Source organism: Trypanosoma brucei, chromosome 10 (assembly GCF_000002445.2).
Source record: "Trypanosoma brucei brucei TREU927 chromosome 10, whole genome shotgun sequence".
Taxonomy (NCBI): domain Eukaryota; phylum Euglenozoa; class Kinetoplastea; order Trypanosomatida; family Trypanosomatidae; genus Trypanosoma; species Trypanosoma brucei.
In genome coordinates, this window is record NC_007283.1 from 1016709 (window position 1) to 1031026 (window position 14318).

The 14318-nt window shown below is 48.9% G+C and overlaps 3 protein-coding genes across 3 annotated transcripts; all 3 read right to left on the reverse strand.

The window, feature by feature from the left end:
* Window positions 1-316: 316 nt before the first annotated feature.
* Tb10.70.3460 (hypothetical protein, conserved) lies at window positions 317-6772 on the reverse strand (the record flags this gene model as incomplete). Its single annotated transcript, XM_817542.1, has 1 exon — window positions 317-6772. The coding sequence occupies one exon, from the start codon at window positions 6770-6772 to the stop codon at window positions 317-319; it is 6456 nt and encodes a 2151-aa protein (XP_822635.1).
* Window positions 6773-7277: 505 nt separating this feature from the next.
* Tb10.70.3450 (hypothetical protein, conserved) lies at window positions 7278-9563 on the reverse strand (the record flags this gene model as incomplete). The annotated part of the gene is made up of 1 exon (XM_817543.1): window positions 7278-9563. One exon carries the CDS (start codon window positions 9561-9563, stop codon window positions 7278-7280), a length of 2286 nt encoding a protein of 761 aa, XP_822636.1.
* Window positions 9564-10426: 863 nt separating this feature from the next.
* Tb10.70.3440 (phosphatidylinositol-4-phosphate 5-kinase, putative) lies at window positions 10427-13102 on the reverse strand (the record flags this gene model as incomplete). The annotated part of the gene is made up of 1 exon (XM_817544.1): window positions 10427-13102. One exon carries the CDS (start codon window positions 13100-13102, stop codon window positions 10427-10429), a length of 2676 nt encoding a protein of 891 aa, XP_822637.1.
* Between the last annotated feature and the right edge of the window lie 1216 nt (window positions 13103-14318).

A 14318-nucleotide genomic window follows, 5' to 3' on the forward strand; every position in this document is an offset into this window, starting at 1 on the left:
CCATTATCACCTTAAAGAACTAAATGCATATAATTAAAATATTTACAAAAAATCGATATGAGATCCCCCCCCCGGTGAACGTCTCGACAACAGTCGAAGAGGAAAAGGCACAACTTAGGACGAGGCGTAGCACTTACATCGGATACCTCTGATAATCAAAGCAATAATTCAAATATACACACAGTTCGCTCCACGACATACTTATTCTGTGGGTCACGCGATGCGACAACTTTCTATACATAAATATACAAGAACGGGAGAGGGGAAATACAATATAATAACATTCACAAGCAGCTTTAGGAAGCACAATATGGGGCTACATATGACCTCCCATTATGCTTTGCGCCCGTTGTATTGCTGGCAGTTTCGATGGGTTGGTATTGGAACGCAACAGCAGCTGTTCTTTTTCTTGCAGTGCCGCGGTTAGCACCGCCGTCATTACGTCCTTCTCTTCCTCCAGTACGGTCATCAAACTTTTTACCTGCGGGGAGGTGTCGATACTAGGTGTTCTTACATTCCGCGTGACGTTCATGAACGGTGGAATTAAAGCTGGAAGTGTCATGGATGCCACTGAGGAATCCGAGTAAGAAAGCAACGAGCCCTCGTAAACTGGCTTGCAATTAGGGGGCCGAACGGTGGAGACAATCCCCTTGCCGCCGGTTACCTTGGGTACAGGACAAGTGTTCCAGCTCATTAGAGTTTTCATCACTCGCAGCCGCTCCTCCTGCTCAGACTTTCGTTTTGGCTTCTTTGAACTCGATGTGGATGCCCCTCCCACGGTGAAGCAGCTGCTGTATGTCCTCGTACGTGGGTGATCGCTTGAAGCAACCGGGAAAGGTGATGGCATCTGTCCCCGAATGGGTTGTAAACCCTTTCGCCCCGAAGAGGATCCGTCGTCACTCCCAGGCCCCAGTAGAGTCATCACGCCGCGCCATTTCTCACGCTCTACATGATCCCTTATCGCCTTGGAGGATGGAACAGCGTTAAACGAAAATTCATTTTTCACAGGGGAGCCCCCACGGGGACTGCTACCCTTTTTCGCTTGGCTCTTGTGGGTTCCTGCAGCCGGAGAGCAACGGCGCCGAGGAAGTGGTGCGCAGGTCGCGCCTCTTACAACTATTTCAGGTTGAAGCACCCATGCGTCCACGGTTCCTGCAAGCAGTCCTAAATATACAGAGCTGGGTGGCAAGTTGCAGTTTGGCGGCATATTCACCACAGTTGTTCCTGTGTCACGGCCCGACCTTTCCGTTGAAGAAGACATCGCTTTCCGCGACACCTGAGGCACGCACACAACTGGGCTTTGTTTCTCCTTCTCCTCACTCGCGAAGATTGAAGAGCCGCGGTTGGGTAAGACCAGGGGTGTAGCGAGCATGGACGGGACAACAGGAGCGATGCCGGCAGGTCCAAATGCTGGGTTGCAGGAGAATGCGGCCTCCGCGATTCGGTGTGCCGCCGAAAAGGTATCAGATAGTGCCGCAGACTCTTCCCTCAGTGCGGGTGCTTGTGGAGTACTATGCAGTACAGTTACTCCGTATGCCTCTCGTGGGGTCTCACAAATGGTATCCGTTCGCGTCCTCCTCCGAGCAAAAACGCCGCGATGTGGAGAAATGAGTGCTGAATCTTTGCGAGAGATAGGCGATGGCACATGTGTTTTGAACTCACGCCCAACAACTTCATCGAACAGGCGCTTAAGAAGCGCAGGCAAGTCGTGTTCCCCATGGAATTCATCCCTAAAAGCAAGAGCATAGGATGGGGGGTACCCGCTACCACTACCCTGCTGCATATCAGTTTTTGTGCTCTGATCGGACCAGAAAATTGAGGCACGTGGAGAAATGTCACCGCTCCTCTTGAGCCCAATACGGCTCATTGTCCTCGTCCCAAATAACAGTGCCCCGTGGGGCGCACTCGGCAGCCCACCACGAAACCTAACTCCCAGCATATCCTCCTTAACGATCTCAGCAGCCCTCGTAATAGCAGCCTCCACCTGTCTGTTGTCAAACAACTCGCGAACACATGGGAAAAGCCGCTTCTGCACATATTCTTTCCGCACCACATCCAACACTTCAAAAGAGCAGGGGTTATGTTTCAACGATGGCATCTTGGGTGGCACCTCACTGTTTCCCCCAAAATAGCCAATACAGCTAACGGTACATTCACTAGGGTTTCCAAAAGAGACAGAGGGTACCAACACACTCCACACGTAAACGTAGCCATCGTCGCAGCTTGCGCAAAGAAAGACTGCCGTGTGCCTGTCCACGAAAGGAGCCGTTGCATTAAAGGTATTTACTCTCACGCTCTGACCTTCCCCTTTGCTTGCTTCTGTCAGACTCTCAGCGGGAAACGGCGACAACTCCGCTTCGCTTGTGGTAGAGGCCAAAAAAGACGTTTTTCGTATGAACCGGACGGCTGTCAGATTGTTTTTGTGAGCACGCCAGCGCCGTAGCAATATTACACCTTCATGCATAGAGCCTTCTGTTTCCCACGGCGATGATATAGTCCAATTTATATTACTCACGTCCAGCAAGGCCATATGACCCCTATGATCGGACACAGCAATGTAAACGCCATCACGGCTCACCTCCATCGCGGTGATGGCGTCCAATTCGTAGGTGACACGGAACCGAAATGACTCCGCTCGTCTGCGACCGTTCCAAATCTGGATGACTCCGTCATCGCTGCCAGTCACAATATAACCGGTCGTGCCAACGGGTACGATATGTGAAACGAAACCGAGGTTTGCAAATTGCTCAGAAAGCAAGAATCCGCAGTCACGCTTGGATGCAGGAAGGAACTCATCAAAATCCCGACTAAAAAGCAAAAGTGGCGGCAATTCCTCACTCTTGCGCTGAACACTCTCGCTACCGTCGTCCAACAAAACGTCATACTTGTTCTCGGCATGGGTATTACTAGGGTTGCTTGGGGCTGTAACCCGAGTCGGTTCATTGCAATTTAGGTAGCGTTCGCGCTTCTGCATGAACTCCCTAGTATAATTCACCGGATCTTGAACGAGAGGACCTGGAAGTAACGCAACAAGATCTAGCGGCGCCGGCACAACGGTGTTCTCGCACGATGTTTGTACAGACTGACAATCACGTGCATCAGTAGTGGCGGGAAATTTAGAGCTTTTTTGACTCGAAGCTCTGGTGCTGGTTCTGGCGCTAGCATCCAAATCTGAAGAGTCGCTGTCACTGTGAAGTGCATTGGTGGTGGAAGAGCGTTGAGAGACGTGTATTTGCTGTTTGTCGCCCACGAACCTCCGCTTAAAGGACTCGGATACGCTTGCCCTGATGCTCCTCTTACCCTCAGACTTATGTTGAGAGGTGTCTGTCAAGCGTGTGCACGGAATCGGGCACTTTGTAACCTCGTCCACAGGCGTTGTGCTGATGCCTCCGCGATGGCCAACAATAACAATTCCAAGAGTTTCGTAAATAATGGCAGCGGCGACGCCGACGCGATCTGTTATAATCTGGCGATGTGCCTCGATAGTGTTGTCGCCAAGCGCTGACAACGATTCACTAGACTTACCAGGTAGTAAATACAGAGCGGTGGTACCGTCTAGAGATCTCTCTTTCTCAAAAGTGGCGGAAAGCAGAGAGACCGACTGCCGTAGCGTCCCCTTTCCCTCCATGACCCCGCAAGCCATGGAAGAAAGTTCGTTAACCCCAGATGGAAATGTAAATGTACGTACTAGAGTGCCATTGAGGCCGTTGTATTCCTTTATGCATCGGCAATGCTCAAGTGCAACAAAAACATGCGCCGACTCTGTTTGTTCCACCGAAATGCAACAAATTCCGCCATCAACAACCCACGATCGCTCGACAACAGTTGTTATCTTCCAATGAGCATTGGCGTCGCTAGCCGATGATTCCTCAAGTTGAGGATCGCTCTCGTCCGGCTGTTGTGACTGCTCTGTATCAGGGGGAAACATAACAGCTGCCTTTCTCACCCCTAATCTCACTTCAGTAACAGCGGGGCGCCACACAATGATAACTTCTTCGTCAGCACTAAACCAAATGTCCCACTTCCTCTGGTGAACAAGATTCACAACCGGCTTCCGATGGCCAAGGTAACCCGCTGGATAGTCATCCGTCTGTTTGGGGTTCCAAACCCTTGGATAGTACCCGCCTAGTATAAGACGGTCTTGGACGGCATCGTAGCGAGCACAGAGCATCTCCCCAAAGCGAAGCGAAGCAGCGCTGTCGTCACTTACAACACAGACGCACTGGTAGGTGTCAACATCAAAGAAGTACAGTACGCGCTTCGAGTCGGCAGCCATCAACATCAGTGGCCGCAGTGGCGGTTGCATAAACGCCACATCTACTGGATAACCGGATGTTGCAGATTTCCTAAATTCTGACAGCTCCAACCGGTGAAGTGGGCGCGGGGAAGAGGGCACCCAAAAGATGACTGTACGGTCTAAACTCCCTGTTACTAAAATGGCCCGACCCGCATGAAAAGTAGCGCACGTAATCCGCTTTCTGTGCCCATGGTTTTGCGATAGCCATAGGCTCGTTGAGCCGGTAGACCCTAGCTTCACGGCTCCTGTGGGGGCAACTGTTTCACCTAATGTCATGAATGGTACTTCCACGCGGCTCAGGTGGCGTACACCCACTGTGCAGTCGTCGCTAACGGTCATCACAATATCACTTTCTACACTAACGACAATTTTCACAATGGCAGCACGATGTAGCTTCAGGGTTAACAGGGGTTCGTGCGATTCTGGGGGTTCTAACCGCGTCTCCGTTTGGCCAAATACGTCAAACCAGTGGGCACGCAAAGGATAAAACTGTAGCACACCAGAACTAAATCCTATAAGCATGAGTGGGCCTGTCGGAAGAAGGGAGGTGGAGCTAAACTTCACGTAATTTGCAAGAGCGACGCAGCGGCTAAACCATGCGACACCTTCATCCGTGTAATCGGAAGCACAGTGCCCTGGCGTTGGCTTTCTGTTGCTGCGCTCGCTCCCCACACCTTCGAAAACATGGCCATCCCCTCTGCTGCCACAGTGAACCCATCTGGTACTTTCAAGAGAGTTTCCCGTATCTTGTGTCGTCTCCGGTGTGACCACTTCCTCCCTCGTCCCACACCGGGGCCGTTCGCACCTTGTTGCGGGACGAGATCTATAGCCAAGTGAAGAAGCACCACACACGCCAAATCGTGAGAGAAAATCCGTTTTCACCGGTTGAGGTCGCTCAAGATGCTCGTACGTGGGCGCTATAATGCCAAGGCCAGTGAAATACCGTGAAACATCCGTAAAGAGAATATCCAGTGCGTCGCGGCGGTATGCGCGAACCTTATATTCGGGCCGCATCACCCTGCTCGGATCCTCATCCTGGAGTTGTGTAACGTCCACTGTGCACAACAAGTCTAGTGACTCCTCCGGGGTACCTCCACGCAAGCAGCTAGGTGTCTTGGGTAGACCGTTTTGAAGTTCCACTGGCAATGTGGGAACCGAATGCCGCCCGAGAAACGTTTTGACAACCTCCGCCGTCCCAGCACGAACAAGAGTAACGGAACAGTCGATAGTCAACACAACCAACATTTCCACATTGCCTAATGACTGCGGCGAGCACGACATATCAAGAATAGGTACACCGGCTGCCAAAAGGTTCCGCTCGTGCACAATAGCGGGTTTGCCCTGTGCGTTGGCTAGTCGTGGATCGGTGCGCCAGAGCTTTACTAGCCCATCCCACGCGGCCGTGACATAGCGCCTACCGTGATCGATAAACACGATATGACTAATAGCCTCGGTGTGGTATAAGAAGCGCACTAGCGGGTAACGCTTCTGCCACAATGTGGTGTTCGCGGGAACAGTAGTTAAATCTAAGATGCGCCCAACATAGTCTACTGATTTTTCCTTTTCTTCATCGGGAGAAGTCCTGCCAGATTTCCCCCTCTTCCTACGTGCAGAAGCGTCCCCTTTCACGAGTGACCGCTCGCCACACTCGAGAATGTAGGTGCTCAGTTCGTCCCATGTCACCAAACCATCACCATCCGCGTCAATAGTGCGGAAAAGGTTCTCGGCAGCTTCCACGTGGCTCTGGTTCAACCGCTGATACGTCAGGCGGGACAAATTACGATTCCCTGATAAAAACTGCATGTGGTCTGAGCCCATCCCATGCCAAGTCAGCGCATCGAATCCCTCGACCTGCGGTTGCTTTTGGCTAACAATGGGTGGAAAGAGGGCATCAAAAAACGGCTCCACAATGTCTCGTTCAAAATCGCCGAGGGCCATACCAGGTGGTGACGTGCTCAAAAGACTTGTAAGGGTACACTTGTTCCGAATCCCAACATCTGGAGAAAGATCATCAGCACGTGCTTCACTTAAGTTCTTCTGCAACTCAGCACATTGTTGCTTGTACCGAAACATCGCGGCCACCTCTTCCTTGCTGTTTCGCTCGTACGAGTATGATCCTGCAAAGTCTAGTACCGGGTTACGCTTCATTTGGTGGCGCCATTCGTGCAAATCAAAAGCTAAACGCATCCTCGCTAACACGGGAAGGGGAGCTAGCGGTTCAGATAACTTTCGCGTATTGCAAATGTCATCCTCCCGCGCAACAGAACCGGAAAACTCAAACGTACAAGATCCCCTTTGCGACACGATCTTTGTGTTTGCCTCCTCACGTTTCTTCCTCTCTCTTTCCAAGAGTCTTACATATGCAGAAACCACCTTTCCATCTTCTTTGCCGACTTCTGGTAAGTTACCCGCAGTCCGCTGCGCGTAGGCAACCGATGTTGCCTCCTCGAATGATATAGAATTTGTAATATCCATCCTCTGTTGACAAATACGGATCAATTTTATCTCCCGTAAAAAAGTATACGGTCTTTCTCTTTCCTTCCTTTATTCAGTCTTCAGGGGCGAAACAGTTCGAAGAAAGAATTCCACACTTTCCCCTTCGTGTTCGTCCCGGTCCACCCAGTCGGAGGTGGGTACAACTGCTTGCTTTAAACAACAACAAGTTTTTTTTTTCAACGACAAGAAACGGAAAGAAGAAAAATACGGTATAGTCCAGAATAATGACGGAAACTATGGGATTTCATAAGTTGGCCAACCAAACAGATGTCCCAATGGCAAAAATATGTATGAACAACAAGGCGGTAATGACGACAACAAAAATGGGGTTAGCCTTCACTTAGAAGTATCTCCAACGGGAAACGATGAAAAACGTGGTTAATAAAAATAGAAGCATATACGGTGCGATAATTTTCTCCGTAACTTGCAAGCAACTATTGTGGAGTAAGATCACGTTTCGGTTGCCAAGTGGCATAAAGTTCCCCTACGCCAAATCATCACACAATAGAAAGTGCTCGCAACAGGCGTGAAAGTACTCTGCCATAGCGCGATGACGAAAGCAGAAACGAAGGAAAGCATCAAATGTGATGTACTCTCCGGAGCGATTAGTTCCCCTACCCACCTCCTCGATCTGTACTGTCTTTTTACCAACAGTCGCTTCCCACTCTTCAGTGGCCCCACTCCGAATATATGAAAAGAGTGAATCTTCCTCTGCCAATTGTACCTGAGACTTTGTGGCCGGGCCACGCCACAAGGTAGAGTGATGTGGTACGAATAACATGTCGAGTAGCGCATCAAACTCCGCACGTCCAAGGCGGCGCTCCTCGACAGAAAGGGCTGTTGCAGCGAGTGAAGCAGCCACAGGGGCGCATCTGTTAATGTTTTGACAAGGACGAAAGAGGAACCGCACCTTGCAACCGTAAACAGTTGTGTACGAGGAGGGACAGGTACCGGTAGGTAAGGGGCTTTCGGCACAAGATATGACATTAGCATCACCTGCTTCAACATTCTCCCGACCGGCACCTTGTACCTCGCCTACAGTTACAAACGTATCTTTAATGTGTGATCGGTATTTTTCCTGTTGTCGAAGAAGGTCCTCCCCGGCGAGCAACATCATCGCGAAAGTCCTTCGTAGTATAAAATCTAGGGCAACCTCATCATCTGCTTCCCCTTTTCGCAGTTCATCGATAAAAACCATATGAGCATTGGAAGGGACACTACTCTCACCAGTCTTGTCACTGGCACCATGGCTGTCACTGGATCCCACGATAATGGGCTCTGTATAAAGAGCAGATAGAAAATCACGGAACGAAATATAACAACCTCGCACAGAGGCCCGCCGTGACAAATGCAGTAGCAACCGTTCGTTCAAAGTCGGGTATAACCCTATTGGAGACAAGAACCGTCCAAGGGCTGTCGGTGACATGTAACCTTTAGGTGTAATATTCATTTGCGGCTGAGGGCCACCGTCGCTCCGCTGCAGTAGGGCAGAGAACCGGTAAAGCATTCTAACCACTCGATCATACGGCATTCCCGCAAAGTGTGGATGCGCGGTTTCCACATTCACTGCATCGACGGGAAGGCTCAGCCGCGCCGCAACAAGCGCAAGGTGAACATCTGCTTCGGAGTGCCAGGTTGCTGGAACATTAAGTGTGCTAGCCATGGCACGGCGCACTCTTTCTGCGTAGAGAGAAGGGTTCAATTTCTCCTCTTTCGATGGTTCACACACGGGGAGGTATATCACTTCTACTTGGTTGAATAACTGCGCTGCAGTCCCTAGAAGAATACTTGTTGGACTCGCCGCACCGCACCAACTGGTATTGAAGTATTTATGTGAATGCCGGAGAACAACAGGTTGAACGGGAAGTCCTGTGGCGAAGGCGTCGGTGGAAAACCGCATCATAACACGACCATTCGTGCAGCACGGTTCAGGGAATACGACATGGGCCACGACTCCTTCCCCTCCCTCACGCACCTCCGTTTCATTACAGTCACTCATATCAGCAGACATTTCAGTCTGGGGATTATTGTTCGTACTTGCTTCGGTACCGTCGATTTCCTCTTGCGTTTTTTGGCGGTGCTTTAGCTCCAGGGATTTCACAATGCGCCTATCCTCCCCGTTGTATGTCCGACCACGTAATAACATGCTAGTGAAGTTTGCCTCAGCAAGGTTTCCAGTTACTAGTGAAGCATCACATTCGAAAAGCAGAAGTAATCCGTCTTGTATCGTAACATGATTAGCAACAATAACAGGACCTACTACCCGCGAGCCGTCTGCACGCCGACCATAGTTACATTTGTTCCTACGATTAACCCGAAGGTAACCGAGGCCAAGAATAGACCAGCGTGGTAAAGTACCCGCGATGTACCGAAACAGGCAACTTACCTTGCTAAGATTATCAACTTCTTTTGCTGCAGTATGGCATCCTCTTTTCTGGATAATCATCTCAAGTAACCAATAAAGTACTATCAGCAGGGTGATGTAAAGTACACGAAGCGGAACCAGGATAGTGGTATAAGTAATTTTCCTCAACCTCTGTAAAGGTTCATTTGATGCTGCTTCGCTGTAGTAGAATGGGTTGTCTGCTTCACGAGGCAATGCCGGACGCGGTTTCCGGAAAGTTGGTTCCAAAGTTGGTGCACCCGTTGCATATTGGGTCCTTCGCCTGTCAGTAGCACTGCTTTGTGCTTCTGCCGCCGGTTCTTCCCCGAACCTTGTCGTCGCTTCGAGAGCTGTGGCAACATTAGAACCCGTGATAGCCCAAAACATAAAACACAGGATCTATTTAGATGATTGCACCCGCAGTTAAATTTGTTACGCTATGCTTGCCAAGTTAGTAATTTTGCAAGAAAATTAAACGTTTAAAAAATAAATATAGATTACTGCAGTTGTGGCATACACAAGACTAGGAAGAGTAGCCATTGAATGTGTCGTCAGTGAAATATCATATTCGAATAGATGGAAACGCACTCAAACAAAAGTTTAATGTGAAAAGAAGTACAAAAACGTGGGCAAACACAAGGTATGATAAAAAAGAAAGCTACGCAGAAAAAAAAAAAGCAGTGCTTCTCCGTAAAATTGAAAGAAAGTAGTAAACAGCGCTACGCGCACACATTGCAGCTATCAAAACAAATACTGAATCCACTTCAGTGCCTCCGCTCTCCATAAATATCTCACCGTACTAACAAAGAACCAAAAACTGAAAAAACTAAAGAGAACAGAGATCACGATAAAAGAAGTCCTTCACCGGGTTTCAAAAAAAAAAAAAGAGCTTGAAACCTAAACTCTTTCGGCAGTTGGAGAGTAAATAAAATTTAAGGGAGTTCCATGGCATCACGAACGCACACACCATCCTATGGTCTAAACACAAAACCAAAACAGAAGCAACTTGGTAGAAATAAGTAATGTGTCACAAAGCCCAATGAGCATCGTGAGGGGGAATAAACAGCAAACTCTCTCTAGTACGATAAACACTGAATAGCCAACCTCCATGAACTTTTCCCGGTAAGAAATACAACAGCATTTAGGAAAACAACGAGCGACCCAAAGAAGGAAAAGGGGAAATATCAATACTACGTTTACAAAAGACACTAAAGAAATACATACAGCCGAAGTCACTCCCCAAAGTAGCTCTACATTGTAGCATTGCACAAAACACCTTGCAGCCACTCCGCATATGCCGATGGTTGCATTTCATTACCCTCCTGAACGTCCCCAAATAACCCCCTCGTCAGCCGGCCCAATCCCATTCCTGATGTGTACTCGCGCAGCACATCGATGAGGCCAATATAACAAACATACCTCCACGGGGTCGTAGCCTCGGCACCCGGCGCCGTCAGTGGTTCCGACAAGAAACCACCATCAAAGTCAAAGATGGAGCCGCCCCCACCTCCTGTTGCGTGTCCTTCCCCGTTGCATGACGTTGCTTCTGCGTATCCACAGTCAGTAAATGCGGAGTTGTGCATACGCATTCCAATCAAGCAACTGTAACCGACAATATTCATTGAAGCTAGGAAAGAAGTATCGGAAATGAACTGCGCGAGTAATTGTGCCCGCTTTAGTTTGCCACAAGTTAATAGGCGAGGCGGTGGGTCATCATCTCTGAATACGTCCTCCCCAAAACGAGTTCGCCACGAAGCAGAAAGTGATTTCGCCTTGGACAACAACCCTACTCGTGCCCCTTTAGCGACATGAATGCGTTGAATGAAGTGCGGCGTACGAAAGACATTCTGAGTAAGTATGTAGTGCTCGCACGATTCACTTGATACCCACGCAAACGTTACAAGTGCGTAGAAGTGTGGCAATGTCGTCATACAGTTCCGTTCGCAGTAGTGAATGTATTTAAGCAAAAAACTCTCCTTCAGGAGGTAAAATTCGCTCTCTTTTAGACTCTTCAACACAAAGTTGCCCAAAAAAATAAGTGATTTTCCACTTTCTCCACACGAAGGAACTTCACGCCATACGCACCTGTCAGTGAGGGCCCCACGGAGCTCTGCCATGTTCAAATTCAAAATTCCCCGCATGCGATTGAAGAATTGGGGCGCATGTACCGTCACACGCGCCATATCGGTTCGGTGCATCTGCCGCTGTCCTGACCACGTGAAAGAATTCCCTGAAAATGCCTCCAGCAACCCGGGGTCGGTGTTTTCACTGGAGAAGGGGGGAAGCTGTCTTGGAAATGGTGCGTCAAACGTTTCGAGTAGGGGCTTGTTATGGTGGCAGCGAAAGTTTAAGTACATCGCCTCACTAAGTGCAAGTTTAAGAACACTCGGGTTGCTAAGAAACGCATCGGTCAAGGTCGCTTCAGATTTGTGCACTTTCTCCCATACAGGTTTGAGAGATGGGTGGTCGCAAATCAATTTCTCGAAGACATCACGAAGTATAGTGTGGACATACCACGCGCGATTTCTTGATCCACGAGGATCAACCGCGTTGCCAAATTGATTGGGATTGCACAAAGTTTCCGAACAAGACGCAGAACATCCCGAATATGCCGATGAAGAGACGTCCTCGCCAGCGGAGAGAAGCTGCGTCGTCAGTGCCAACATTCCCGAGCCGCAAGGGTTTACGGCTTCACAAGACGTACTCTTTTGATCGTCAGATACATTTTCCGTTTCGCCGACACCATTGATACCAAAAGCAGGAGTGCTAAAGGACAAACTGGTGCAGTAGGGATGCACGCGGGAGTTTTCTGGATTGTTTAGAGCCGCCTCCCCTCCGTAACACGAAACCGACACTTCCCTTAGTTCTTCCAATTGATGATCTTCCACAATTGGGTTTGCAGAACCTCCAACCTCGTGTTCATCTGCGCTACTGCACGTAACTGACGGTAAAGAGGGAAACATGTGAACTCCTTGTGGCACACCACCCTCCTCACAGAACAAAATATCTGGAGTCTGTCCCTCCCTTTCGGAGGTGGAAGGAGAAGCGACGTCCCGTTGTACGGAATGTCCCTTTACTATTTTTGGTGGCGCAGTCGATGTCTCAATGTTTTCGCAGAAATCCAACAACTCTATTGTATCCTGGGCAAGACCTCCATAGCGTATTGGGCCGGGAGCGCTACCATCCAATTCCTCAGCCTCCAATACCTCATCTCTCGAGTGGCAATCCTCCGACGTATTGCAAATATCATTATTCCCACACCGATGGCAACCAAATAAATCATTTTTGTGCCGCACCGCCCCCTCCGCGGTCCCTAAGCATGATTTTAGGAGTTCCAGTCTCACTTGGAAGTTTTCCTCCTGGGATCGGCGTCGTTGGTACTCACGTCGAAGTTGCCCTTCAAGCACGCGTATGCGTAACTTCAAAGCTTCCTCATTCTCGTGGTGTGGCGCAGTGTTAGCATTTGTCGTGTGAACGGAAACATGTCTCGATACCGTCGCTCCCACACCACAGCAAGTAAATGAGGAACAACACATTTTACTGCAGCTATCCGGTAGTGAAACTGAGCGACTGTGCGTCCACATGCGATTACCAGAGTGTGTTCCACCTCCATATCTGCAACAACACGATGAGTGTTGCCCACCTATCTCTCGTGCCGTTACTGATGAGCCTGGCAGTTTATAGAAGGGCGGTGGCTGCCTTACTTCTCCTACGTGCCACTGTACATCCTCCTCGGGTGGAGCACGTCCAGACACATCGGACTGCAGCATCCGTATCTCGATTCCCAAATTCAAACGGAGGAGGGCGGGAAGAAAAGAACAAGAAGGATGGGTAGCGGGTGAGATGACCGAAATATCGTTTAAAGCCTTAGTGTAACAAACCTTCACCACTGTTAAGTGAGGATATTGGGGCGGAAATGGGCACATGGTTCATGCTACTCTATTCCACCGCATCACTTTATTCATTTAAAGTTGAGGAAATGTTGCCACGTGCACTCAAAAAGTCGACTTCCCTGAGTATTCCATGCGGAGAGCGAACAATTCATTAAACAACCTCACCCCTCCTCCATGCATAGTGTAAGAATTAACAGTAAGAAAGAAACAAAGACGAAACGTTGTTCGCCAGCTGATAAGTACCTGTAGCGACCCAAAAAAAAAAATTTGCGCAGAAAAGCAGGGAAGCTACCGGGGGAAAAAAAATCCTCCCACTCCCTGAGCACAAAAAACACACACCATCACAGCAGCAACTGCCGGCGGTCTCCACGCCTTGGTGTAAAGGACGGAGATACCATTATTACCACTGCGGTAATATTGCAAGCCACAACTATTACCGCTGTCACGGTTACCTTTCTGACAACGTCACATCAGCGGACACAAAAACAACCATAAGGGGGTGGGAAAAAAGAGCACTGTGGTGAGCACCCCCCGAAAAAAAGAGGGAAGGTGCTGCACTAAACCCGCTCACCGGAGTCTTTAAACAAATTAACCGCTTCGTTAAGTTCCTCGAAAATGCCATTTATGAAGTAGAAGATGAAAACTAAACAGGCTTAAATGGGATGAAGTCAGGGGAAACTTACACGATCGGCCCCCTCTACTTCTTCCTTTAACTCTGTCCATACAAAAGCATTCTAAAGACATTGTCCATTTGCTCCCAATCAAGCACCCATACGACTTGACAATACAACTTTACTACAGCTTTCCTTTTTTTTTCTTCACTCAAATCAACGACACTGCTATTATTGGTTGCGCACATGAAATAGTAGTAGTGGTAACAGTAACAAGCTACTGCTCATAACATCACTATAACATATTTGTTCTTTCTTTTCTTTTTTTTCGCTGATGAACCCATTACCACCCCACCCATTGCCCCTACAATTTGTCATAGGGAGCATTAGCGTTTCTAATCACCATCAATATCTTTGGCTGCCTCATGTTTACCTCATCCTATCACTCAAAATACAATTCGTCTCAACCCCACCCCGCTTTTTCCCTCTTGGTGTCTTCATGTGCACATGCAACTGTCTCCCTTTTTTTTTCTCTTTCCCTTCCTCTCACCATACATCCTTTACTCAACCACTCACTCACTCAATCAATTATTACATTTTATTACTCGCCCACTTAGCAAGCTTTTTTTTTCCACTTT